At 38.5% G+C, this 26,836-nt stretch overlaps 1 protein-coding gene across 1 annotated transcript in view; it reads left to right on the top strand.

Moving 5' to 3' along the window:
- LOC122094155 (chaperone protein dnaJ 13) overlaps positions 1-26,836 on the top strand; it is a 42,755-nt gene that overhangs the window by 3,754 nt on the left and 12,165 nt on the right. The window contains exons 2-9 of the mRNA XM_042664854.1: positions 1,245-1,531; positions 3,391-3,588; positions 3,684-3,798; positions 9,053-9,139; positions 11,059-11,147; positions 16,727-16,811; positions 18,217-18,270; positions 22,397-22,477. Coding sequence (XP_042520788.1) covers positions 1,245-1,531; positions 3,391-3,588; positions 3,684-3,798; positions 9,053-9,139; positions 11,059-11,147; positions 16,727-16,811; positions 18,217-18,270; positions 22,397-22,477 — 996 coding nt within the window. The remainder of the gene's footprint in view (positions 1-1,244; positions 1,532-3,390; positions 3,589-3,683; positions 3,799-9,052; positions 9,140-11,058; positions 11,148-16,726; positions 16,812-18,216; positions 18,271-22,396; positions 22,478-26,836) is intronic.

The raw sequence follows: 26,836 nt of genomic DNA, 5'->3' as shown, positions 1-26,836 counted from the left end.
TGGTCAATAGCTTGCTTCCACAGGATCACTTGTGGCTTTCTTGGTTGCCCTCTTGGTTGTGGGGCAGCCTTAATACTTGGATCGTATATTCGTATAGACCCTTTGCTTTCTTTAATTAAAAACCCCTAGGACTGTGCAGACATTGCCCTGATCCCAAATGCAGGAGTGTTCCTCAGGTACATGGGAGGATCGGACGGTTTCAAGAATCAGATTGGAATCTCAAATGCTGATTCCCACAACCTTATTTTGGAATTGGCCATGATGCTCTTTATCTTCATTTTTGACCATTTTTTCGTTCTTTTCATCAGTAAAATAGTAAAAAATCAATGAAAATAACCTCTTGTAGATAGAATGCTAGATTTGTAGGACTTATTGAATAAAAAAATCCGAAAAATCAAGGATCTGTGATAATCTTTGCTTCATCTTTCTGATTTCAGTTTCTAGGTTTCAGCCGATTCCGATTCTTGAGGACCTGTTGTTGCATCATTTTCCTATAGGAAACTGTAAAGTTTGGAGAAGAAGATTAATGCATTAAGAAATTGAAAGGAAGAAGAACTGGGATAAAAATATAGTCTGACAACCTGCTCCAAAGATTTTGTTGACACATATATCATATGCAATGTCCCTTGTGCACCAAGCTCATATAACTTAGCTCGGAATGAAAGAACTAAACTAACCATAATAGCTAAAACAATTCAGCAAAAAACATAACAGCTAAAGCGAATGATTGTACTTCATTTAAATCAATGATTCTCTCCATATATTGAGTACATGACTGAAGCCAGAAAACATTAACCTTTCCCTTGTTTTTTAAGGATGGTTGTGTTTTTAGTGATTATTATATCCATTCTTTTTAATACGTTTTCATGTTCATTCTAGGAATGTAGGAGGAATGAGTTAGCATGTCTTTGAGATATATTACACTGGTTTGCTGGTGCTACTGTGTCTCTCCATCTCTCCCTCCCCTCCCTCTCGGGTTACTAACATTTAAGCTTCAAGTACTCAGACTGATTGTTTTCTTTGTTAACAGTTGCACCCCCCCTCCCCCGTGGGCCCAACATGAATTTCCAAGTATCCTGGTTTACACTGTCTTTTTGTTACTTACATTTGAATGTTGATCTTCAGTTTCAGTACTGCTTTTCTTGCTGAATGATGAATTATCCTTTACTTCTTGGTTGGGGGGGGGTGTGTGTGGTTCTAACAGAAGCAATTTAATCATTTTTTGACATGCTTGTTTGGTTCAGATGAAGGATATTGCTACAGAGAACTTTCAGAGAATCTGTGAAGCATATGAAATTTTAACAGATGAGCATAAAAGGCAAATATATGATATCTATGGTATGGAAGGATTAACTTCAGGTTTAGAGCTTGGGACAAAGCTAAATCAGGCAGAAGAAATAAAGAAAGAGTTTGAAAGGTCACGGCGGCGGAAGGAAGAGGAAAAGGTATATTCTCATGTTAGGCCTTCTGGTTCAGTTGTCGCAGCTTTGTCTTTGCCACGGTTTTTAAGTGGGGGCGGCATTATGAGAGGGTATGCATCTCATCTCTTGGATCTTTCTTTGGTTTTCAGCTTTATGATCCATTTTAAATTGATTCCATATAAATCTTTTAGATTCCTTTGAAGACTTACAATGAGGGGATAGCTGCTGCTTCTGATCTTTGAAATCTGAGCAAAGAGAAGAGGGGTGCTACACCCTAGTTATATTTTTCTAATGACTTTCTTAAATCTAGCTCCGTGCCACTTACTACTTTGTTGGTTTCTGTTAGATCAGAAAATTCACCAAACTAGTTATTACTAAACCAAGAATTTCGTTTAGAGTGGATTTTTTTTTTTTTTTTTTTGGGGAGAGGGATCCCTCTGATGCCCGAATATTGCTGTAGGGCTGGGGGCAATTTCATTTTTGGGCTGGCGTGGTGCAAATATTTTTTCCTTTTCTTTAATATATCAAAAGTAAAAGCATGAAGAACCAAAAGCTGGGGAGGAAAAAGGCTTGTTGCTTGATCTGCATATTGTTCCTCTGGGTTTTGGGTTTTTTCATTCCCCCCAGTAGGGGCCCCAAGGAGAGTTGAAGAACTCATGAACTATTATTTGAGAGGTATTGTTTCTTGCAAGATGAGCTACCCCCTTGGGCCCCTTGGGGTAAATAGATATTCTTGGGTTTGAGTTAGTGTTCTCTACCACTCATTCCACTGGTACTTACCCTTTTAACCTTGATTTCTTAACATCATTCTACCTTCATACCAATTTTATTGAATCTTTTTTTTTTTTTGGTTGAATAAAAAATTCATTAACTAAACGGGGAAAAAGAATATACAAGGGGGGGTGGAGAAGCCAAATCCTTAAAAGGAGGGAAGGCTCAACGAAACCAAAGGGGGGGGGCCAACAACAATGAAAGCTAAGGGGATACATCAAGAGGGGAGGATCAAAAAAAGGGGGGGGGGATATGATAGTCATAGGGAAACCCCAGGAGACAACAATGAGGTTGTTCCTTGGGGTGTCGGGGACCATACGCTGGCGAAGACTTCCAAGTTTGGAGCTCATGTCAAAGTAGATGCCATTCCAAATCTTATCAAAGGATCGAGAGTTGGAAGTCCATCTTCACAGGTTTCGCTCCAACTAGAGATGGTTAATAGTAGTGTAGAAGGCCAGTTTCCCAGTAGTTTCACAAATGGAGGAACCACCATAAGTCATATCAACCCAGATCCATTCTTTATTCAAGGGGAGGGTTTTTCTACGGGAAGACCAACAATTTCTGAGGACCCTTTTCCAGACAGAGGAGGAGAAGGGGCAAGAGAAAAAAGGATGGTCAAAATCTTCGACCCTGTTCCAGCATAGACAGCAAGAGGGAGGGACTGGAATGTGATGATAAATGAGGAAAGAATGCGTGGGAAGGCAGTTGGAGAGAGCTCGCCAGTCGCTAGTCGCCATTCGCCAGTCGCCAGGCTATTGAAGCTTGTTGAATCTTGATTAGCCAACAAGCTTGAATTTATTTTTCCATATTTAGTCCAGAATTTTTTTTCTTAACCTGGGAGTTGGTGGGGGAACCGATGGACCCTTTTTCTGATAAATTTTGTTCCTCATAGGGTGGCTTAGAAAGAACTTGCAGCTGATCAAATGGCTGCTGCTGCTGCACTGTTCCAGTTCTCTTTTTAGCTTTTCTCCACCTTGCTGAAATTTATTGGTTGGCAGAAAATCCTTAGACCTGTACTCTTATCTAGTTTGGTTCTTATTAGATTGCTAGGGTTTTTATTGGTATTGACTTTGTTCTTTTCTTGTTACTTTATGATACAAAATTTGCAGTTGGTCTCTGTGTCAACAATTTATGCTTTCTTCTATCTTTATATTTCTGCATCTGGACACTGAAGTTTAGTTTAACGCATAACTGTCAGAATGGCAATGTCTAGTGAAGTTCAATCTCAGTTATCCAAGCGAAATGCTATTGCTGTTGGTGGCAATATGACAGTTAATGGAAATTCTGGGGGTGGAGCTGCTACTTTTGTGTTGAGGCATCAGATTTCTTCAGTTGCTTCCATAGAGTTCATGGCATCAGCTGGTTTACGGTCACTTATTGGGGTACAGACGTCGCGGTAGGACAATTGCTTTTGTAAGTTACCTCATATTTTTAGAATATTCTGCTTATCAGTGATTCACTATCATCATGGTCTTATTCATTATTTCACAGCCATCTGTCTCTCCACTCAACAGCATCAAGTGGAATATCAATATCTTTGAGCGATGGTACAATTAATCTTACCAATACCTGGACTCGGCAACTCTCTGAGACATCAGAAGGAAATGTATGCCTTTTCTTTTCAATGAAGTATGGTGTTTTCTTTCTAGTTTTCCTTTCTTTCTTTCTCTTTTTTTTTTCCTGGTTAGCTGTAGAGAGATGGCTCCTTATATAGGATGAAAATCCAATTTTCCTGCAGTTATTACTATACAAGAATTTTTTTGGCTCCTCATATAGGATGGAAATCCAAGTTTCCTGCAGTTCACTCTATCCATGTTCTTAAATTCCTCCAATCAAATACGAATGCTTGAGCAGATACCCCGTTCCCTCTATCAGGCTGTTGTATAGCATTTTATTTGGCCCATAATGATTACTTTTGTGGAGGTAAAAAGCTTTTGTTTTCTGATTCTAATGTTCATCCGGACCTGCCCAATTGAAATATCGAGGTCTTCATAAATATCTTATTTGTAGACTGATACAAGGACACCTGCTGACCCAGTTCATGGCAAAGATATGTATCCTCCATTTGACGTACTGATGCAAGGGAGTTTATAACATACTCTCGTAAGAGGTATAAAGGCAAACAGGCCTTAGTGGCCTTTAATCTGTCGCTGGCTTGGGTCCACCAGTCCAAGCTGTGGGCTAGTTATTTTCCTTTTTTTTTTAAATCTTTTCTTAGCTATTAGATTTAGTAGTTAAGATACATTAGGGCTCCCCCATGTCAAGAGTTCCCTTTTACTTTTCTTTTCAGTTTCCTAGTAGCTTTTAACTAGTAATTCAGTTTCCTAGTCGGCTAACTCAGTTCTATACAATTCTATTTTTAAGTTGCAGGAGCCTAAGAGCTCCCCACATTTTCATGATGAAAGAAATTGATGTTTTGCTTCAATGGAGCTGCTGTGAGATTCAGTCAAGGGTGGGAATCCCTGGATCAGTGTAATTCTGATACAGGTTTGCTGGTGGGAAGCCAAAATTACATTCTTCCTTTCTATACTCTATTTTCCTTCTTCAAGCAAGTGCTTTTTCATCTGTTCCTATCCAAGCTTGCTGACATCAGTTATAGCCTGAGTTTGGGTAGTATCATCACCTATTTTTATTGCTGGTTACATACTGCTCATACTGGTAATTAAATCACAGCAAAAACCATCTCAATTGATGTGGTGGCTACCCTGTTTTGAGCCTCTTTTGTCAGTAATCAGATCCCTTCTATATCCTGGTGTACCAAAGGACCCTCCAAAAGGGTCCTTTGATCACAGTCTTAGGCTGATCAGAGGTTTTGATCTGATGTGATAAAAAATCTCTTTAATTCCTTTTTTTTTTTTTTTGGTGAGTTTAGATTTATTGTTTTGCTTCTTGACTTAAATTTGACTGTTGAATTACTGCAGTACTTTGGGGTTTTATTACCCTAACATAATCCTATCTTTGACCAGAATCTGAGCCCATCCATAAAGGTTGACTTCTAACTTTATTTGTTGACCTAATTTCTGGTTTAGGGTTTTATTGAAATCTTGTTACAAGGATGTGCAATTCTGAAACTAGGGTTCATCCTACATATCCCCCCGCTACATACTTTCTATTTCATCAGTTATTCCATCATAAACGTATGAAGTTCAAATTCCTGTAGAATAGTGAATCTATCATTTTTTCCTTTATTTTCTGTATGGGCTTGGTGAAGGGAGGCAAGGAAACCCATGACATCCTGCTAGAGATTAGAAATTTCATTTAGTAGGTAATCATCATTTGCCAATTTCTTCTTGAAACTTTACCTGTTGAGTTTCCCGTTAGATCCCATTGCAGTAACTTAATAACGTCTATTGACTAAAGAATTTTAGCATCAGAGACAGGAGACATGTCAAGATCTTGCATTCTGTGACTTCTGTCTCTTGCATGAAATTCTTAGAAGAAATTGTCTGCAAATCCCTTCCTAAAAATTGAACTTTTAATGTTTTGCTGACCTGCATTGCATTTATGATCATGCTGTTGATGCAACTTGTGGATCTTCTTGTTATCTACCGTTTCACCTAAAAGCTTGAACTTGTAGGGAAGGGCAGCTTAAATGTATACATCCACACACCCCGCACGTGTATGGCATCTTGGTACCGTTCACGTGACACATATACATGCCCACACATGACACCGAGGGAAAAGAAGTGGGGGAAACTCCCTTTGGCACTACCCAAGAATTGAACACTAAACCTCTCTGCTCTGATACCATGTTTGTAACCATTTCACCTAAAATCTCGAACTTGTAGGGAAGGGCAGCGTAAATGTATACACAACACATCTCTCCTATAGTCTACCTGAAATTTCATCTCTTTCAACCCCTTCCATTGCCTGATATGAATCTGAAGTCTCTCTTTCTTCTTCCTTACTAGCTGTAGGGTTAATTTGCTGATATGGAGCAAGGGGCTTTGGATTGTTTATGGCGCTTGTGTGGTTCACTGGAGATGAATATTAAAAAAAGGGGTAATGATGATGGAATCCATGAGCTAAACTAGGTGAAAGGAAAAATAATTCAAGCTGAAGTATTATGCTTTCTAGAAGCTGTTGCGCCCCTTTTTGTAGTTTTTGGTTTGTTGGGCCAACACAAGTTACTGTGTAGGGTTTTTCTGTCATAGGTTGGAGACATTAATATCATGGTCTGTCCAATTTTTCTGTTGTGGTTGTAGTGTTATAATTAATTGTGAGATAGGCTTATGTTGAGTTTTAGTTTGTTATTAGTTTTTGTGATTTTAATGGGTTAAACTGGGTTGTTTTCTAGGCTTAGGTTGAGTTTTAGCCTTTGTTATTATCTTCTGAGATTTTGATGGGTTAGATTGGGTTGTTTTGTAGCTTATGCTGCTTCTAAAAGTGTCCACGGTTCTAAGTTAAGAGATGGGCTAGTTGTTTTAATTATAAAATTTCTATTTTCTTTCTGGAAAGAAAATAGTTTCATTTTCCTATCCTAGCAAGTAGTTATTTAGGTTGTACCTCTGTCATTAAATTGAGAATTGATGACGTTTCACACTCCCCATCCCCCTTCAAAGATTTGCGTAATGCTATGTGGATTGATTGGCTTTGTCTGGAGGTTGATTCATGGGAATTCCTTGTATTTGATGGTAGAGTGCTAGTAAAGGATGAAGACATTATGAAGAGATGGGGTGTTTATTTTTGCAAGCTATTAAATGGGGACATCTCGAATGGATCTAGATTGGAGGAGTGCATTTTTCACCAAGACGCCACATGCCATAGATATATAAGAAGGATTGGTGTGGTTGAGGTTTAAGATGCTTTAAGAAAGATGAAATCAGGAAAGACTCCAGGCCCAAACGAAGTCCCAATAGAAGTTTGGAAGAGCTTAGTTTGTGAGGTATCTTGGTTAACCAACCTTTTTAATAAGATTCTGAGTACAAGGAAGATGCCAGACAAGTGGAGGAGAAGCTTTGTAGTCCCCATCTAAAAAAAATAAAGGGGATATTCAGGATTGTAATAGCCATAGAGGCATAGAACTTATGAGCCATACTAATGAAGCTTTGGGAGAAGGTTATTGAGGCCCACTTGAGAAGAGGATCCGCTATCTCGGATAACCAATTTGGTTTTGTGCCAGGGATATCATCAACAAAAGCTATTTAATTGCTCAGGAGACTGAGGAAACTTGTAGAGCTATGAAGAAGAACCACCATATGGTCTTTATTGATGTAGAAAAGGACTACGATAGAATACCCAGAGAGTTAGTATGGCATGTCCTAGAGAAGAGAAAGGTATCGAGTAAATATGTGGATATAATTAAAGATATCTATGCTGACGTGGTGACTAGTGTGAGAACTAAAGGCGGTCAAGGTAGCAATCTTCCAATTACTATTAGGCTTCATCAAGGGTTAGCTTTAAGCCCTTATCTGTTTGAGCTTGTTCTGGATGAGTTGACCAAATCAAGGTGAGGTTCCATGTTGTATGCTTTTTGCGGACGATATTGTTTTATTGGATGACATAAAAATAGGCTCAACGCTAAACTGAAGAGATGGAGATCAACCTTGGAAATAAGAGGCTTTAAGATAAGTAGAACAAAGACGGAGTATGTGATGTGAAACTGTAGCTGTATGTTTCCCACTTTCCGTTGCCTGTCCACCTATTACAGAAGCAATTCCGGCCATTAAACTCACCTTCCAAATTAACTGAACCCTAAGACTCAGCAGCCATAACCTATCTCTATCAACTACTGCCATATCCCTAAATCCCCAACCCTAGTTTTACTTCAAACCTGAGCTTCGCTTTTACCTCTTACACTTTTCAGAATATGAATGACAAACGGTCTCTCTCCTACTTCCACTAAAGATTGAATAACAATGGATCCTTAGTTCTACATCAGATCTGTGTACATGGTTGTCCTATTTCAAATTGGTATCAAAGCTCTGTTTTGTGGCTCTAAGTTGTCATTTGCATTAGTAAAGAAAATCGGCTAGAGACTGGGGTCCTTGCATTAGCTCTTCTTTTGTGATTGTTAACCCTGCTTTATTCATGCAATATTCTACTGATGCCTCGTTCACTTTCTCCTTGTATGGAGCCACATCATCAGTTTGAAAATAGAGCTTACACTATTGTGAACCCTGACTCCCCAAGCTAGCATGCTGTCTTCTTTTTGGAGGAGATATTCATCAGTACTTCTGTACAGGCTAGATTTTGGAGCTTTCCTGATCATAGTTGTCACGGTGCCTAGGCGGTTAAGGGGGGAGAGGGGGGAGAATTCAAGGCGACACCAGCAAGGCACCAGTCCAGGCTGAGCTGCCTAGACTCCTAGTTGTTGCCTTGACAACTATGTTCCCCATGTAAAGAAGACTTATGAGGACCTATCTGTGCACAATCAACTAATAAGCATATGATTGGAATAGAATCAATTGGTCAAGTTCAATTATCTTAACCTTACCTTTGGATGTTAAACTTGTTCTTTGACATTCTTAGGCTGTCCCTGGCACTCCAATGGGTTAAGGTTGTTTTCCATGTTCTCCGGCATTCACAACAGGGTTCAATCAGGCTTTAGCGTTAGGATTCCTTGGCCTAAGAATTTGAAAGTTTCAAAATGTTTGGGTTTCATGGTTCACTAGTTAAAGTTTCATGGTGATTTCTGATATATTTTCTGGTGAGTTTCATTGCTAATGTTTGAAGGGCTAGGCAAATGTCCATTTTATCCTAAGTTAAATGGATTTTACTAGACAAAGGAGGGGTAATCTGAACTCTGGTGACAAAATTATTTTATACCTTCGGAGGTGTCAATCAGAAAGACCCTTATACTTCTATCATTTTCTTTAATGTGCTTGTTCCTTTTGATAATATTTATTGCCTTCTTCCAGATACAACTTGTTTTGGGGCCAGAGTCATCTGTTGCTGCTGGATGGCAAAAGAAAGATGAGAAAACGTCTGCTGCTGGAGAGTTGAAGGTATTATAGGCATGTTATTGTTTTTTTTTTTTTTCACTAACGACGGGTATCCAAGATTTCGGCCTGACTATTCCCGCGGGTCCATATTGACCCCACAACTGCATGAACCGCGTCATATTGGGGTTGAATGAGAACCATTCAACTTTCATTTTGAAGCAGTGAAGAGCACTAAACACCCCCGAGTGGCCCCAAGGAGGTAAGAGGAGTCGAACTCAGAACCACACGCTTATTGAGGCGAAGGTCCCTTGCCAACTCGGCTACCCCCTTGGGGTTAGGCATGTTGTTATTTTCATCCCCTAAAAGATCAAGAATGTGTAGGAAGTAAGAGTGTTTTTAACTTAAAAGCAGTGTTCTTGTAAGGTTTCTGATATCATTGTTCTCCTCTATTTGATGACATATGCTACATCCTGAACAGCATTTGTGAGTGGTGAGGCTGTTTATATACATATTGAAAAGGAATCTTCTTACTGTTTTGCTTGTAAATGAGACATGGTCAGAAGTTTGACAATTTTAGTTTTGCATTTCTGAGGTTTGAAATAAATGTGATTTTATAGCATCCAAACCTTTTTGCTAGCATAATTACTTGAGCAGGAAGGATGTATAAGTTAGATTAGATTATGCAAGTGAAACTCTGGACCTTCACCACTCGTTCTTTATAATTTATTCCATTTGTTTTTTGGTATGATTAATGGCAAAAGGTTCTCTAGATGTGCATTCATAGAGGGTATCTCTTGACGGGCAGTGTTAGGTCACTTTTCAGTCCCATTAAGTTGTGGCCTTGAGAAAGAACCATACTGATTCACTGCAAATCCATATCTTATACCGTATGTTATTAACCCAAATACTTCCATAAACAGCCCCATTGCACTTCTAAAACAGCAAGTATATCTGGGATGGGTACAAGTTCCATTAGGGATAAGGATTTTCTCTGAGGAGTGGCCATGAAGGAGAATAATGGACGGAGAGAGCTGCCATAGATGGAATGGTCACAAAGAATCAGAATGGTGATGATGTTCACTGTCACAGAAGATGGGGATCGAGGTTTCCAAAGGTTATTATCCACTTTAACCCACCAACAACAGTGAGCTGTGGCTTGTATTTGGGCAGATGACAACTATTTCCTGCAATAATTAAAAGCAGGGAGCCTGTTTCCAAACCTTCCATTTTTCCTTTGTTCCCCTAAGGAAATGACAACTTTGGATTGATTCTTGTGATGAGATCTGAAACACGTCTTTCCCTTCATAATTCAATATCTAATCATGGATTTACAAGATTTGGAGCTGCTGCTTTTTTTTTTTTTTTGGAGAGAAGGTTAAAAAAAGGTTTTGTATTTATTATCATAGTGAAAGCAACCCGTACAAGATAGATTTGGAGCTTCTCCCCACCAAGAATAAAGTGATGGTAAGGTAGATTAGATTCCCAAGCATCAAGCCAGATTTGGAGCTTCTCCTGACCAATAATAAATTGATGGTAAGGTAGATGAGATTCCCAACCAGTAGCCGATACTGACCTCCTTAGACTGAGTCAGATATGAACAGATTTGGTTCACTTCAGAGAGGGAAATCATCATTGTGAAGAACATCTGGAAGTAAGTTGAGTTTGCAATTTCCATTGAGGTCTTATCCAACTATACCGTTCAAGTTCTCATTTTAAATTGTATCAAGTTAATAATATCAAAGGCTATTATGTACTTTCAATGTATAGAATACGATCTCATATCAAAGATAGAGATGTGAAGAATGTGAGACTGATGGTTATACTACATTGTCCATCAGGAGATACCTCTCTAGTGTGTTTGTCTAGAGATATCACACCCTATTGTTTTTCTCACCTTTGCAAATTTCTTATGCTTCTCCACATCTATTAGTGTCGATTCTAGACCTGGCTCTTTCTTATTAATTTCAAGTAATCTTCTGCAGTTTGGAACAAGTTCCTTGGGGGCATCAGCTCATTATACTCATCACTTCTCCTCGAAGTCACATGGTCATATTGCTGGTAGAATCGGAAGGTATATGCTTGATGTTTTTTTAAATATCTGAATTGTTGAACATTGTTTTCTTCCATATCATGTATCCTTTTGTCTCTAGTTCTTGTCTATTGTACGCCTTGTGGGAAGATATTCTTAATATTTGGAGCTTTTTAGCCAGTGATTTGAATTATACATCTCAAAATGATGGGTTTATGTGAATGTATTTGTGTTGGTTGTGTTATGGATATATAATTGGCAAATTTTAGTGCCAAAACTGTTGTGCTAGCACTGACATTACCGGAGCATGGTTTGGGCCATGCTAGGGATGGTAGCCAGTCTGAGTGTTACACAGATAGTGTGCCCCCTGGATTGGCCTCTGTTAGATTTGGTGGTCCTACTTGTCATCAGTCTCACCTTGTGTTGGACTATCACCTTGTACTTTCAGCCATTTTTTAAAGAATTATTTTTCCACTTGAAAAACTCTGTTTAGTTTTAAATTTAACAACTGATAGAGGAGGGTGGGTTCTACCTGTCACCAAATTTGGGTGCTAGGCAAGGTGCCTGGTGGCAGTTATTAGCTGGCCATGGTCTACACCCACGGAACAGCCATTGCATTTCCTTCCTTCCCTATATAAGTAAGTAAAATGGATGTTTCATGGATGGGGGAAGGGAAAAGTATAAAACAGAAGTATAGACTTGTATGATGATGCATAACAAAAACTATACACCTGCATAAAAAAAACTAAACTCCTCCACTAAAAAATTACTCAAATGGAATCATTTTAAAGAGGGTAATCAATGACAAATGCTTGTATTTTATAGGGCACCATAACAGATAAGGCGACGCCTGGCTGACGAGTTGCCAAAGTCTCCTGACAATTGCCTTGGGATCATGACAACTAGGATATATCATGTATACCACATTGGAATCTTACAGTCTTTTATTTCTGAGGTAGAAGGCTACTTTGATTTTAGGATGGAAAAATGAAATTCAGTGTCTAAACAATCTGTGCATTCATGGTGAATGTTGTTCATATTGCTTTGAAAACTATTGGAGAGATGGTAGCATCTATCTGATAACTTTTATTCAGTTCTATTTCACCCTAGTTACCCTATGGTACTTGTAATATATTTATCACTTTATTTTGTCATATTGGTTCTGATTACACAGTCTGAGTGTTCCAGTATTTCTTTATGGGGATTCATGAACTGATGAAAGAACCTAGAGGGGGGGGTGAATAGGTTATACTAGTGGATTTTTAAAATTCTTTGGTTTGATGTTCCCAAGTGTGATTGCAAATTAAAAATGTGAAAAAAGAAAATTAAGCACAATCACACAACACTAGGATTTATAGCGGTTTGACTCAATCCGAGTCTAGTCCACTCCCTACAAGTTTCACTTATAAGGTCTTCCACTAACTCTTCCCTTTCAGTACAGTAGGTAGGGAGGAAAACCTTTACATAATCTTTTAAGAATAAGAGGATCCGTACAATCTCTTTCACAGGTAGAGAGGGACCTTGCAATCATGGTTCAAGGTTTCCATCGATACCGTCGAAATTTCCCACATTTCCACGATATACTAGGACTTCAATACCAAATACCATGTGACTTTTAAAAGTCATTGGTTTCAACCAGTATCGACCAAAATTCTCACATTTCAAACGAAATGTGGGAATTTTCGAGTGTACCAATGGGTTCGACCTTTGGGTTGAATGAGCCTTTATAAAACCTTCTTAAATGGGAAACCAAGCCTTTTTATTTCAAAATTTTGACCCTCTCCCCATAATTCTTCTCTGTGAAGTGGGAAACTTGAGAAAATACTCAAGATTTTTCCCTTGTGCCATCAAATCTTCATTCTAAGCTTGGATCTTGCACATTCATAGCAAATCTACCTAAGAAAGGGAGCTTGGGCCAAAAAGGTAAATCACATCTTCCTAAAAGTCATTTTTTTATAGAATATACTTGGACACTACTTGGAATTACTATTGAGTGTTGAGTGTTAACTGCTGAGACTAGAGACTTGAGACTTGGGACTTGAGAGATAACTCACAATTATGTAATATTATTATTTATTTTGGATCCTTTACATTATGTTTTCTTTGTTTTAGACTTTTAATCATGTATTTCACATTTTTAGTTAGTAACTTGTATATGTACTTATGTAGTATAGTTTTAGTCAACGACTCAACGTACATTACCAAACTTTGGTCAACGCCACAAGTATGACTTTAGGTGTTTTTTTCATGAAACTAATTATGTGAATGGGTTAGAAATGTCTAAAATAGGACGTACACAAAAAATAACACATTTTGAGGGTCGAAACCAAAGTTTCCACCAAACTAGGAAAATTTCCCTGGTTTCCTCGAAATTTCGGTCTCCCCAAGGGTTGGAACCAGGTCAAAACCCGATATTTTGAACCTTGCTTACAATCTTTTTCCTGGTAGAGAGGGACCTTACAAGTCTTTTGAGGATAAGAGAATCCTACACATCCACCTAAGTATAGTCTAGACCAATGTGTACTAACAATTGTCTAGTACTAGAGTTACCTAACTCTTGGACTAATACAAAAATAATAGTGGAATAAAGTTAGAGTTACCTCTTTGTGTGGTGCAAGAATAAAATGCAACTATGAGTGTAATGCTTTCAATAGTCTTCAGTAAGCTTGCTGAAGTAGTGATGAGGTTGAAGGCTTTGAAAAGAACCTTGAGCTTCACTTGTGTAGATAGTGTAGGCCAATAACTCAAGGAAAGTATATAATATTTTTCACTTCAAATGCTTTAGAAATGGGTCTCTAATGCTTAGGATTTATTGATAATTAACTAATAGCATTAGTGGTATTTATAGGTGAGATTAGGGAACAAAATTAGGCAAAAAATATTCAAACGATCACTTTTTGGGTCTACCGATTGACTGCCAAAAAGAGCTGTTGAAAACTAACTGTTGAGAGAGCTGTTGGGGATTCGGGCAAGCTGGCTAGTCGCGATCCGGTTGACCGGATACTTCGACCGGCTGGGTCCCGGTCGATTGACTGGAGCCTGGTCGACCTCCATTTGGTTCGATCACTCTCACTTTTGACAGTCCATTGGTCCCGGTTGATCGGATGGTCCGACCATCTGGAAATTGACCTTTCATCAGTATTCTGGCCATATCTTTCTTAACTTCGGATTGACCTGATTCCAAGTTTGTTGGATTCTTAACTCGAATCTCTACAACTTTGGTGAAGAAAACATCTTCTATACCAACTTTAAGGTTGCTTAAAATGCCCTTGAATGATGTCATTGCTGTTTTCTCAGCAATTACTGAGACATGTTATACCTAATATGTTCTTAACCATATTTAGGTCTTGACACTTGGTCATAGGTATTTCCTAAAGTCATTCTAAGATGCATGTGTGCAATGGAAGTGATATGAGTGCACAATTACATATGGACACATTTATATAGATAGGACTTCATCTATCTTGTAAGGACTCTTCAACAATCTTCATGTTGAGCTTGCAATGCTTGAAGTTTTTCTTATCTTCCATCAAGTCTTCAAGTGGTACTTGTCTTGATATGTTATTCATGTCTTGACATCTTGAGTCCTTGGTTCTTGAGAATCCTTCTTCATAATCAATTCAATTCACCAAGTAGCACTCAACAACTTATGGTTAAATTAGTCATTTGTTTGTTATCATCAAAACCAACTGTAAGGGTACTTAGGGGTGTGGCCATAATTCCAGCGGCTGATACTGACCTCATAAATACTACACTGGTTGCTGCCAAGCTCATTTCTTTCAGTGACTTGAATTCGTTGTTTGAAGCATACCTGCTTTGCATCAGACCTCATTAAAAAGAGTTATTTTTGTTTGGAAATAGAAAGTTTGGGGCTTGCTATCATTCATTCAAAAAGCTTCTATCTAAATTCTCATGCATTGGTTCCTCTCAGGGAAAAGTCTATCTATCAATTGGCAGACACTGCCTCCATGTGTATTACATGGTATAAAGTATCTCCGATACCGATACGTTACCTTCCGATACGTATCTTAAATTTAGCCGACCGATACGATACATAGAATTTTTAAAATCCTTTCGTATTGATATATATCCTACGATACATACCGATATGCACCAATACACTATCGATACGTATTGATACTCTGAAAAATATAAAATCAAGGGGAAATATACGTTTCGGTATGTATCGGTACGTATCGTTGAGTATTTGTATGTATCGATCGGTACGTATCGATGAGTATTAGTACATATCGGTGAGTATCAGTATGTATCGATCAGTATGTATCAGTGAGTATCAGTACATATCAGTGAGTATCGGTACTCACGGATACGTACCGATACAGTGCGCTACCGTCATATAATGGCCAAGATGGGTATTTTTTCAGAAAACACGATTTTTTGAGGGATTTTTGTTCTAAAGTTACTGCCAGCCATAGTTCTCTCTAACTAAAGTGGAAATCAAGATTGGGAACAAGGATTTTACATTTATGGGACAATTACAAACCTTGAATTCTTAGTGCGATACCCTCAATTTAGTGTTTATGCATAATACATGTTATTAATAGCTTTTTTTAACAATTTTTTTAATGCAAAAGTGTTTAAAAATGTGTTTCATATCCATTTATGTGCGTATCTTTAGCGTATCTCCGATACGATACAATACCCCTCCGATATGTATCTTAATTTTGGTCGACCGATACGGTGACCGATACCGATACTTTAATCCTCGTCACTGTATTGCGTGTTTGCATTCTAGTTACTCTCACGTCCATGACCGAAATGCTAGAGGGAGCCACCATGAAACTTTTTTTTATTGGATTGCTTGATATGCCAGCGTCAAGGCTTGGTGAAAAGGGAAAAGAGTGGCTAGGCTTAGGTATTATGTGGGAGTCGCCAATTCCATGCAAATTGTGGACTTGTTCATGAATTCACCTTTATATATAGGGTCTCAAATTCCTTTTGGAAACTGGAGTTCTAGGCGAGAGTGCGGGAGAACTTGAAATTGTTTTATACTCTGTACCCAAGGGGGAAAAATTGAATTTCCTTTACACTAGCAAGTAGCTTGCGCTTCCTTGAGACTTCCTTCCCATTTGAAAGCATCCTTGGTTCTCTATGTATTCCTAAAGATTGAGACAAGATTTGGTATTGGATGAGCAGGATTATTCTTTTTGGTACTTGTATAGAAGAGTGGGCCTTCTAATAAAAATCTGACTCGTGAAAAGGAGGGGGGTGAATAGCCCATGGTCCCTCGTGTTTGGGGAAACAATGATCAGCGTATGTCAAGTTTAAAAGTTATGATTGAGACTCCTTTCTTAGGAAGATCTTAGCCCATGGTTCCTCGTGTTTGCATGCTCAAGTCATTTGCTATTGGGGCACACTTCACTTATCATATTCTGTTGGTATTATTTTGATATAGTAATTACTATTATATTTTCCTGTGAATTTTTTAATGTCATCGTTTGTCACTGCTGTAGACGTTTCTTGTCATTTAATTTGGATATATGATAAAGCAGGAAATACTACGGTGAATGTTGTAAAGAATTTATGATGAGGCACACTTTTATAATATTCATTAAAGTATTTTCTCGTTTAGTTTTGTGACATCAGTATTAATTTTGCAGCACTGCTTTAGAGTTGGAAGTTGGGGGTGGAAGAAAAATATCTGACTTTAGCGCTGTTCGGATGCTTTATTCCATAGGAATTCAGGTGATTGCGGCTATGCTTGGAGAGGAAGCATGCTTTCAATTTATTATTCATCGTTGATTATGCTTTTTAAGCTTATATCGTTCCTTAAACCAAGTATTTTGTATCCGATGTTATTTCCTTCTGTTGTCTACTGTGGTGGGAAGTTGATAAATTCTGAAGTTCAAAAAGTTGATTTCTGTAATAGTTTGGATATATAATTCCATCATCTATAAATTTGATGCACCACACATGTTGAAGGATGATGCAAGTTCTTATCTCACTTAAACTGGCATCTTTATGAATGATCCAAGTTATGTAAATATATGATCATTGATCATTAGTCCTGTAGATTGAGTTTGTTTAGATAGTGCTGTGTATTTTAATTATGTAATGGAAGTTGCACTTATGGACCTATGGTTGTGTTTAATTGTATGAAAGCATATGTTTGGAGAAATCAATTTCTTGAGTCATCTTTGACCTTTCTTGAGGTTAGCTTCTTGAACTGAGCTTCAAGTTCTTAATGAAATTCTTGAAGATCTAGAAGCCATAAAGTCTAAGATAATTATTATACATCTAAGAAATTGGTTTCTCAATGCTTATTGTGAAGTTGAGCCGCAGAAATCCTGTTCACAGGCTCGGGAAGTAGTATAAAACCAGTGACATGTGTGCTTGCCTTTGTGAAACATTGTTTTTCATGGCACCAAGTCAAGGCCATGGTGCCATGGTTCCTAGGCGAGATGCTTAGGCAAGGCAGGAACCCAAGGGGAGATAGAGGTATATTTTCATTTTCCATGTATTTTTCCATGTTACTGGTATGTTTTCTTCATCTAGTTATAGGCACCTTGAAACATAAGGCACTGGCGGTTGGCGGTTGGCGGTTGGCGGTTGACGGTTGGCGGTTGGCTTAGGCATCAAGTCACCGTGGCATCAACTAGGTGAACGTTTTGGCAACTACGTTGTGAGAAGTTTGGTTTTGATGTTCCTGTGAATGGTCTCATCTCATTTCTTAACAAGCCATTCCAATAGGCCAATACCCAACTTTCCCCACTACCCTAATCTTCTGGTAGCTTGAAAACTACTGCAGGCAGCTGAACTTGCTGCCAACTTATTCAGCATCATGGAGTGTTTGAACACGTTTCAAACTGAAAGTCAAGGTTTATCTATTTATGTCAATAAAATACGTTTCAAACTGATTTCATGCTGTTTTTAAATACATTTCATCTCCTTATCTTTTTCTCTTTTTGTACTGTTGTAGAAATCCTCTGTTTTTCTGACATAATCTGCAACTGAAATAAAATTTTTATGTAACTGTTCCTTCAGCTGCTGATGTACTCGTTTCCTTTTCCTTTGATTTCCCTGTAGATTGTACAACCTTTTTCCGTGTGAAGTTTGTGTATAACGCCTCTCCTTGTTTTTGTTAAAACAGGGAATCTTGTGGAAATTTGAGTTCCATCGTGGGGGACAAAAGCTAATCATTCCTGTAAGCTGTCTCTCATTTTTAAATGCGCGAGCCTCAATGATCGCATCTGTTCAGTTAGTGGTTTCTTTCAATATATAATTCAGGAATGTAAATTTGTATGTGTTTTATTTTTTAATCAGTAACTGTATGATTTATTGTATTATTTATAAAGCTTTACATCTCGAAATCTACAAGTAAGTTAATGTATGAATGAAGTGCTTATGATAGGAGATATTGTTTCTGATGTAACAAAACTTAATGGATAACACACCAAGTAATGGAAGTTGTGCAAGGGAGAAAAGGAAAAGCAAAAAATCAGTGATTTTTGGAGGAACTGAATCCCAATTGAAGGCAGCTTGCATGGATTTACATCTTGAAACTAATACTGAAGGACACACTAATTTTTCTTCTTCTTTTTTATTTATTTATTTATTTATTTTTTTCATTACCAAATTTATTGAAGAGAAGAAAGGAAATTACCAGAATAATGATAAGATACAAGAAGGCTAAAGGCCGTCAACCCAAACAAGGGACCATATGCAGTTGCTTTCCTCCCTCTTACAGTAAATCTCTATTATTCCTCCTTTGGATACCTCATCAGCCAAAGAATTTTCCGTTGTCAAATTCTCAATCTCCAAGAGAATGAAAAGTCCCACATAGAAGCTTTGGCAAAGATCGTAAGGTCATCCCCAAAAGCTAAATGAGTGATCTTCAAAGCCTTGGATTTCTGAATAGGCTGGATTTTATTTTGATGAGTATAGATCTCTAGACATTGAGAGAGACCCTCTGTTGCAATAGAGAACAAGAATGGTGAGATTAGTCATCCTTGACGGATTCCCAATTTAGACTATAAAAAACTCTGAGGAGCACCACTTGCAAGGATCGAGAATTGGCCCCAAGAGATACAACTATGGATCCAATGAATGAAATTTGGAGGGAAATCCATACAATAGAGAATCTGGTGGATATATTCCCATCTAAGTGAATCAAGCGCCTTACGGATATCAGGCTTAAGAAGGATAGCAGCAGAATGATTCTCTTGAATCCCCTAACAACTTCAAGACATAACAACAACAATAACAACACTCAAGCTTATCTCAACTTAACGAGGTCGGCTACATGGATCCATTAAAAAAAAAAGAAAAAAGATGAGAGATGAGAAAAGAAAGATGAGAGTAAGAGGAAAGAGGCACTCTGCCCAATAGGAGACTCTTAGATAAATGGGGTCGGCTACGTGGATCCTTGCTCTCTAATAGGCTCTATCTGAGGTCATACTTGGGACAGGATCGAGACTACGCATGTCATTTCTCACAATTGCTTTGGTCATTTTAGGCATGGCCCTAGCTTTCTAAGACCTTTCAATTTGAATCAGATCACTTCTTCTTACTGGGGTGTCCTCAGGCCTCTATTGGACATGGCTATACCACCTCAGATGACTTTTGTGGAGCTTGTCACTGATTGGGGCAACTCTCATATCAGCTCTAATATGCTCATTCTTTACTTTATTCTTACTAGTTTTGCCGCACATCTATTTTAACATCCTCATCTTTGCTACACATAGTTTTTTTATATGACACTTCTTAATTGCTCAACATTCTCCCACATACATTATAGCTGGTCGCACAATAGTTGTATAGAACTTTCCCTTAAGCTTTAAAGGTATACGCCGGTCACACAACACTTTGGACGCATCTCTCCACTTCATCCATCTCACTTTAATATTTTGTGAAACATCATCCTCTTTATCACCTTCTTTATTTATAATAGACCCCATATATATCTAAAATAGTCACTTTGTGGGATCTTTCTCTAATCAATTTTCACCATTTCATTATCCATTATAGAGTGACTAAAGTTACACATCATTTCCTCTGTCTTCGAGTTATAGAAGAATATTATTAGAAATATTCTGGCCAGGAATAGGGTAGCTTCATTATGGCTGACCAAAGCGTCAATGACCAACTGAAGTCTATTATAAATAATTTTTGCAATAAACTTATAAAGAAGGCTCTCTAGAGAGATAAAGGGAAAGGAAGAGAGATTGTCAGCCCCCTCAGGCTTGGGGACAAGACAAATGAAAGTGAAGATTTTGGAAAATATGACTTGCTTCTTATGACACCAGCCCTCACCCCTTTATTTATAATAAGGGAAACATGAGTACAAGTACTAATATTCCCCTATGGACATTACTACCCTTGTCCAAAGAGGCAAAGAGGGAGAACCTACTCCCTAAAATCTGCACAGCTAGGGAGGGTTCTTTTCAAAAATTTGAATTGAAGAATGGGAATCCTGGGATGGGTCTCGATTAGGAAACATACCAAACTGAGGACAGGGTTGCTGCAATTAAGGGTTGAGATTGTATCTGAATCTTGGTTCTGCACAGCAGGACTGATGTGATCGCAACTCTCTGGAAAAACCTCCATTACAGCCACTACTTCAGGCTGGGAAGAAGAAGACTGGCCGATAATCTTTTCTTTTCTGATGATGAGAGGGCAGAGTTCTCTAAAAGAGCCGGGTCCTGGGAGGACCTTAAAATATCATCCGAAATTGAAGCATGGTCATTGGCTCCTTCTGAATCTTCTGAATTAGCAGATATATCATGGACAGAAACCGGATTGCTTCTTCACTTCTAATGTTAGAACTTGATTGCCTTGTACACTGCTTATCTACATGGCCAAAGCACTTGCAGGACGGGCATTGAGGAGGGATCCACTCGAATTGAACTTCTTGATTTAAAATCGGACAATTCTCCAGAAGAACATTCACACATGATCTGAAATTGAAATCTGCTGACACTTTGACAAGTAACCTTGCATAGATATAATTTTTAAAGTACATACTTGTTTGGCGGTAAATAGAGATCATTCATTTTTTATATTATTTTTTCATGTTGTGTCACACGTGTATTCAGGATAGCTGTTTCAGATGTGTTTTTAGCTCAGTTACAGATGACCCTCTTCTTTCCCTTTAAGAAAATATTTCAAATTATCACCCTTTTTTTTGGGGGGTGGGGTGGGGTGGGGGTGGGGGAGGAGGGGAGGGGGGACAACTTGTAACTAAGTAAAATCATGCTACTGGCAATCAGATACCAGTTAGTATATATATATATATATATATATGTGTGTGTGTGTGTGTCCTGGATTTCTCAAACTGAGAATTGTATCCCCATTCCTGGTTACTGTCTGCAGGCAGACTCTGTATCTGTGTTTGGAGAACCATCGTCTGTGAGATGAGGGTTGAAGGTGAGGGGTGGTTAGTTTAGTGTGCGACCTTGTGGGTTAGATGAACTTGGGGGGAGGGGAGGAAAAAACCATTAGAACAGACCATAAATCCAACTGCATGAAAGAGAGGAAAATGAAACCGTAAGGCTCCTAGCTCAGTTACTGATCACACTGAAAGGCTGTGCACTTTGTTATCCAGGTTCTGGGAAGAAACTAGAAGGGTGTTCTGAGTTTGGAGACTCCCGAGGATAAAATTACACAATAAATTTGGAGTTTATGTAAACAGAAGAAGAAAGTACAAAAGAACAGATCCACCCAGGTGGGTGGTTGACCAGAATTATCTTAGTTAAGCTACTGATGAATACCGATGTGCAGTGAACTTGGTCACCTGAAATTCTGGGAGCAAACTAGAAGGATGTGAATGATATTGGACACACACAGATACACATGCACACACAAATTCATTTTGTGTAGTGCTGGATCTCAGCAAGAGAGGAAAAATGAAAACGAGTTCAATCCTTCAAGGCAGACCCTCTTGAACCTCTTTCTCCCCAGCAATCTGTATGATCATTGAATTTCAGGGCTCTCAGTGTCCAACCTCAGTTCCAGAATCTTAGGTGACAGATCGCATGGCTATCGGTGTCATGAGAAGATGATCCGGGTGTTCTCGGCCCCTTCTATCGTCAATAAAAAACTTTTCGAACTAGTTTTGTATGATGTTACCTAAATTCCATATTCTGAAGAAACTGAAACCTTCATCTGACACACTCAAGTGTAAAGTAAGCATATGGAACCCACCGTTTAGTATTTTCCCCCTCTTTGAGGTTGGTGCCTGTATCTGATCTTTGCCTTTCTGCATCCACATTGATTTATGCATTAGAAAATATTCCAATTATCTACTCTGACCCTTTATTGGATGTGTGTAGGTCTTGCTTTCTAGGGAGTTGACTGCAGCTGTTGCTACTGGAGCATTGATGATCCCGACATCTCTTTATTTCCTTCTGAAGGTTTATGCATAAAATCTCATTCGTCTATCTCCCCAATCTGCTTATTATTCCTTTAGTGGCTTCCATGTTCATGAACATACTTTCACACGGATGTTGGTTGAAAGCAAAGAGTTATTGAATGTGTATCCATGTACTGATTGAACAATGAAGCCTTTTTTCTCTGAATTTTTAGACTGATTTTCCCTCAACAACTGGAGCTAGAAACTGTATGGTTGAGTGCCTCCAGGGACAAGAACACATACCCACCATGGAGAGACTGAATCTTGTAAAAGAGGACTTCCTGCTAGCATAGTTTTTTTGCTTCTGCTTGTATTTGTTAGCATCTAACCTAATTCTGGAAAGCTTCATGACTGAACCCATGAATTCTTAATCTTTGATCTCTGAGAGTGATTTCTAGCTTTATCTTTGTTCTCACACTAACAAGGGTTCTCTCCATATTTATGTACTGCAGGGGTGTTTATGTAATAATTTTTATTATTTGGGGGAGTATGTGTAAATACACATAAGTCCAGGGGCTGCATGTTATGTCTTGATATTTTGTTATAAATATACTATGTTACCAATGATTAGAGAACATAACCTAATCGTGAGTTATTTTTTTTTTCCCTCTTTCCTTATCTTCTTTCTCTCCATTTTCCTTGTATTGATACTGTTACATGGTATCAAAGCACTTGAAACCAGTCATTGCAGTTCTGCATTTCTGCTTTGAGTCCTCAAGGATTCATGGATGTGTGCAGGGAGCTTTTTGCTGTTTCTACTGCTCGTGAGGGCTTCTATTGTTTGATGAGAAACTTACAACAAGAGATTTATTTTATTTGTGGAAAGATACTTTTTTGCTTCTGATCTGCTGCTCTGGTGTGTTTTACTGCTGCAGTGAGGGTCTTATCAAGTTCTGGTTCTTCCCTGCAAAGATCAGCCTGCAATACCTTGTTTTTAACTGTTCTCCTGATTGTCATAGAAGGTGCCGTTTGTAGAAGATCTACCCATCAGTTTTGCCTCAGTTTTGAGGAGGTATTCTTTGTTCCAAGAGCGACTTTAGACCAGAATTTGGTCTATGTCAGATCTGTGGATTGGATAATATCGGGGTTCCTTAGTTTTTATTTTGGAACATACCCACAGTTCGAAATCTAACCATAATTCTCTACATTTTGGGGCATTGTTCTATTGATTGAAAGGCACACTAAACCAGGGTTTCAGCCTTTTCTGGTGGTTGGAAATTTGATTTATAAAATCTTCTATTCTGTCCTGTTTTTAGTGTCCTGGAGTACTGCTGTTGGGGATGTGTACTGTCATTCAAACCTACATTCAATCAGCATTATGATGTGATTGTGGTTTTCTAATTGCTCTCCTCTCTGTGGCTTGTTATTACCTGGCTCTGGTCCTGTGGCTGTTTCTAGTTTGCCTATTGGTCTTGACTTGCGTTGCGGTCTGATTTCTATTACTGTGCTCTGATTGTACTCAGCCTATTGCCCTTTCTCTATGGTTGTGATCTATTTTTGGTCATGTGACTTCTTTTGGTGCTGCAACTATCTCTGTTCTAATATGACGGGTGATTCGAAACACATTGTGGACTCTGTAATGTCCCAATTACTGCTATCAAGTTAAGTGGTGCTTTGAGTTATTTAGTGTGGGCTCAGGCTGTGATATTAATGCCAAGGGGAAACTGAAATATTTAATTTCAAAACCTCCATCTCCTGATTCTAAAGATTATGATGATTGGATGCGTGTCATGTTAGTGGTCTAGTTATGGAACATTATGGACCCATCTATTGCTGCAAACAAGCCTCTTTGTTGCCTAAATGGTTTATTGATTGTATATACAACCTAAAGGTCGGAGGTTCAAGGCTTGTTGATGGATAAAAGAAATCTATTGCTGCAAACATTATGTTTCATACCATAAAGGTGTTTGGGATGATTTGAAGGAGAGTTTTTCTCAAGGCAAAAATATGTCACGAGTTTATGATCTCTATGAGAAGATATTTACTTTCAAGCAAGGTGACAAATCTGTGGGTGAATAATATAGTACCCTTAAAGTCATGTGGGAGGAACCGAATGTTTATCAGCACCTTACTACTCGTCTGGAATTTGTTGAAAACGTGCAGAAGTTTAGGTGGCTAAATTTTTATCTGGGTTGAAAGGGAGCTTGCAGCCCGTTAAAAGCCATCTTCTTGCTGGTGAAAATGTTCCTTCTATGAATGAAGTATTTTTCCCCATCGAATGCATTGTATCTCCCTCTCCAACTAAATTCGAATCATCTTCCTCTTCCAAGGATAATTTTGCTCTTCTTGTTGGCAAGAGTAATCGTGGTCCTGGATTCAGAGGGAGGAAGATGATGTGGCTTTGGTGGTCGTTGGGGACAACAAACTGAAGCCTCCCATCAGTGTACCCACTGCGGTCAACCGTACTATTGATAAATGTTGGATAAAAATGTTAAACCTCAGTGGCCCAACAACTTGCCAACACGGTTGTGGCTGATTGGAATTCTGAAGTGGTGTGTTCTAATGACACTGAACTTGCTTTTTAGTTTGGAGGTGCTCAATCAGATTTTGTGTTTTATGATGATCTCTGGTCAATCAATTACTGAAATGTGTTCAACAGCTTGAGTCGTCCATTTCCTCGTACATTAGCCCATTTAGGTACTACTGCGCTTCTTACTTCATTTCCTACAAACTAGATTATTGATTCAGGTGCTTCCACTCGTGTGAAAGATAAGTCCAGTGTATTTTCCTATTTCCAGACGTTATGTCATCCATCTCGAGTCATCCTTGCTGATGGCTCCTCTACTTAGGTTTTCGGTCATGGTATAGTTTGTCCTACTTCCTCTTTATCACTATCATCTGTACTTTATATACCTAAGTTGCCTCTAATTTTTTTGTCAGTGAAATTACTAATGTATTAAATTGTTCTATTACTTTCTATCCTTGTTGTGCCTTATAGGATCATAGTTGTGAAGGCGTCACCTAGGCAGCACCTAGGCGCCTTGTTGTCACCTAGGCAGCACCTAGGCGCCTTGTTGTTACCTTTGTTTTTCCCCCCTCAACCACCTTAGGTCGCCTAGATGTCTTGAGTCTTGAAAACTATGTTTCAGACCTCCAGACATAGAAGATGATTGGTGGAAGGCGTGATAAGGATGGACTCTACTACCTTGAAGGTGTTTCTCCATCATACGACTCCGTCTTGAATCAGGACCTCCCCTTTTCTTTGACCAACGGGTCATCAAACCAACCTGTCCTCGCATGGAGGTTCCTTTTCATTCATTCAGTGATTCAAGGTGGGCAGAGTGCACTTCCAAGTCCAAGCACTAGCGGTTCTAGTGGTGCTCCTCTTCAATGGCATTACCGATTGGAACACTTGTCACTTTCCAAGTTTCACCAAATGATTCCTGGCTGTAAAACTATTTTGCCGACTGAATGTGAGGCTTGTGGCTTGGAAAGCATCATCAGGCTTCTGACTTCTGTTCTTTGTGATGGTTCTCAAAGTTAGTTTTTGTTTGATTTAGTTCATTCTGATATTTGGGGTTAGTGTCGTATTAAAAATAGGTCTGGATTTTCTTAGGTTGTAACTTTTATGGATGATCATTCTTGGTCAACTTGGCTGTATTTGTTAAAAGGTTGTTTCGAATTATTGTTTGTATTCAAGAAATTTTATAATGAGAGAAAGATTCAGTTTAGTGTTACCTTCAATATTTTTCATTTGGATAATGCTTTTGAGTATCCTCTATGTGAAATTTATTATTTTTTTATTGAGCATGGCTGATGTAGATAAGTCACTTGGGCTTATTTTATTGCAAATAAGCCTTGGGTTGTGTTATGTATGTGTTGGCCTTTGATCCCATGGTTTTCTTTGAAATGGACCACTTTAGTGGGCCTAAAATATGGGTAGAAGGTGAAAAAACGGGATTTAATTCATTAGTTTAATTATTTTTTATTTAATTCAATAAATGCCCATTAGGCCATTGGTTGGTTGTAAAGTCCTATATGGACTATTAGTTAGTCTTACTCCATGTTGGAGTCATAAAGTCAACTCCTAGTCTTTTTTTGAATTCCTAGTTGTAGTAGGAGTGTCTAGTCCTCTTTGAAAACTAGCTCATAGTCTTAGTATGATTGTAAACTTCCCCTCTATAAATAGAGAGGCATATGTATCATTATTTCTTAGATTTGAATGAAAAGAAAGTTTACAGCTAAATGCTTAGAGCAGTTGAGATAGCTGTGGGTGAGAAGCCCAGGCTGAGGTAGCCACCTCCTCTCCCACTTTCTCTTGTTTCTTCTTTGTTTAATCTTTTTATTTTCATTCTAAATTGCTTTTGTTTATGTTTACTGCTGTTGTGAGTATAGCAGAAGTTCGGATCTATCCAAGCAT

This window comes from Macadamia integrifolia, chromosome 11 (genome assembly GCF_013358625.1).
Source record: "Macadamia integrifolia cultivar HAES 741 chromosome 11, SCU_Mint_v3, whole genome shotgun sequence".
NCBI classification, from domain to species: domain Eukaryota; kingdom Viridiplantae; phylum Streptophyta; class Magnoliopsida; order Proteales; family Proteaceae; genus Macadamia; species Macadamia integrifolia.
Note: the sequence above shows the minus strand (reverse complement) of the source record. Positions and strands in the feature narration are given on the sequence as shown.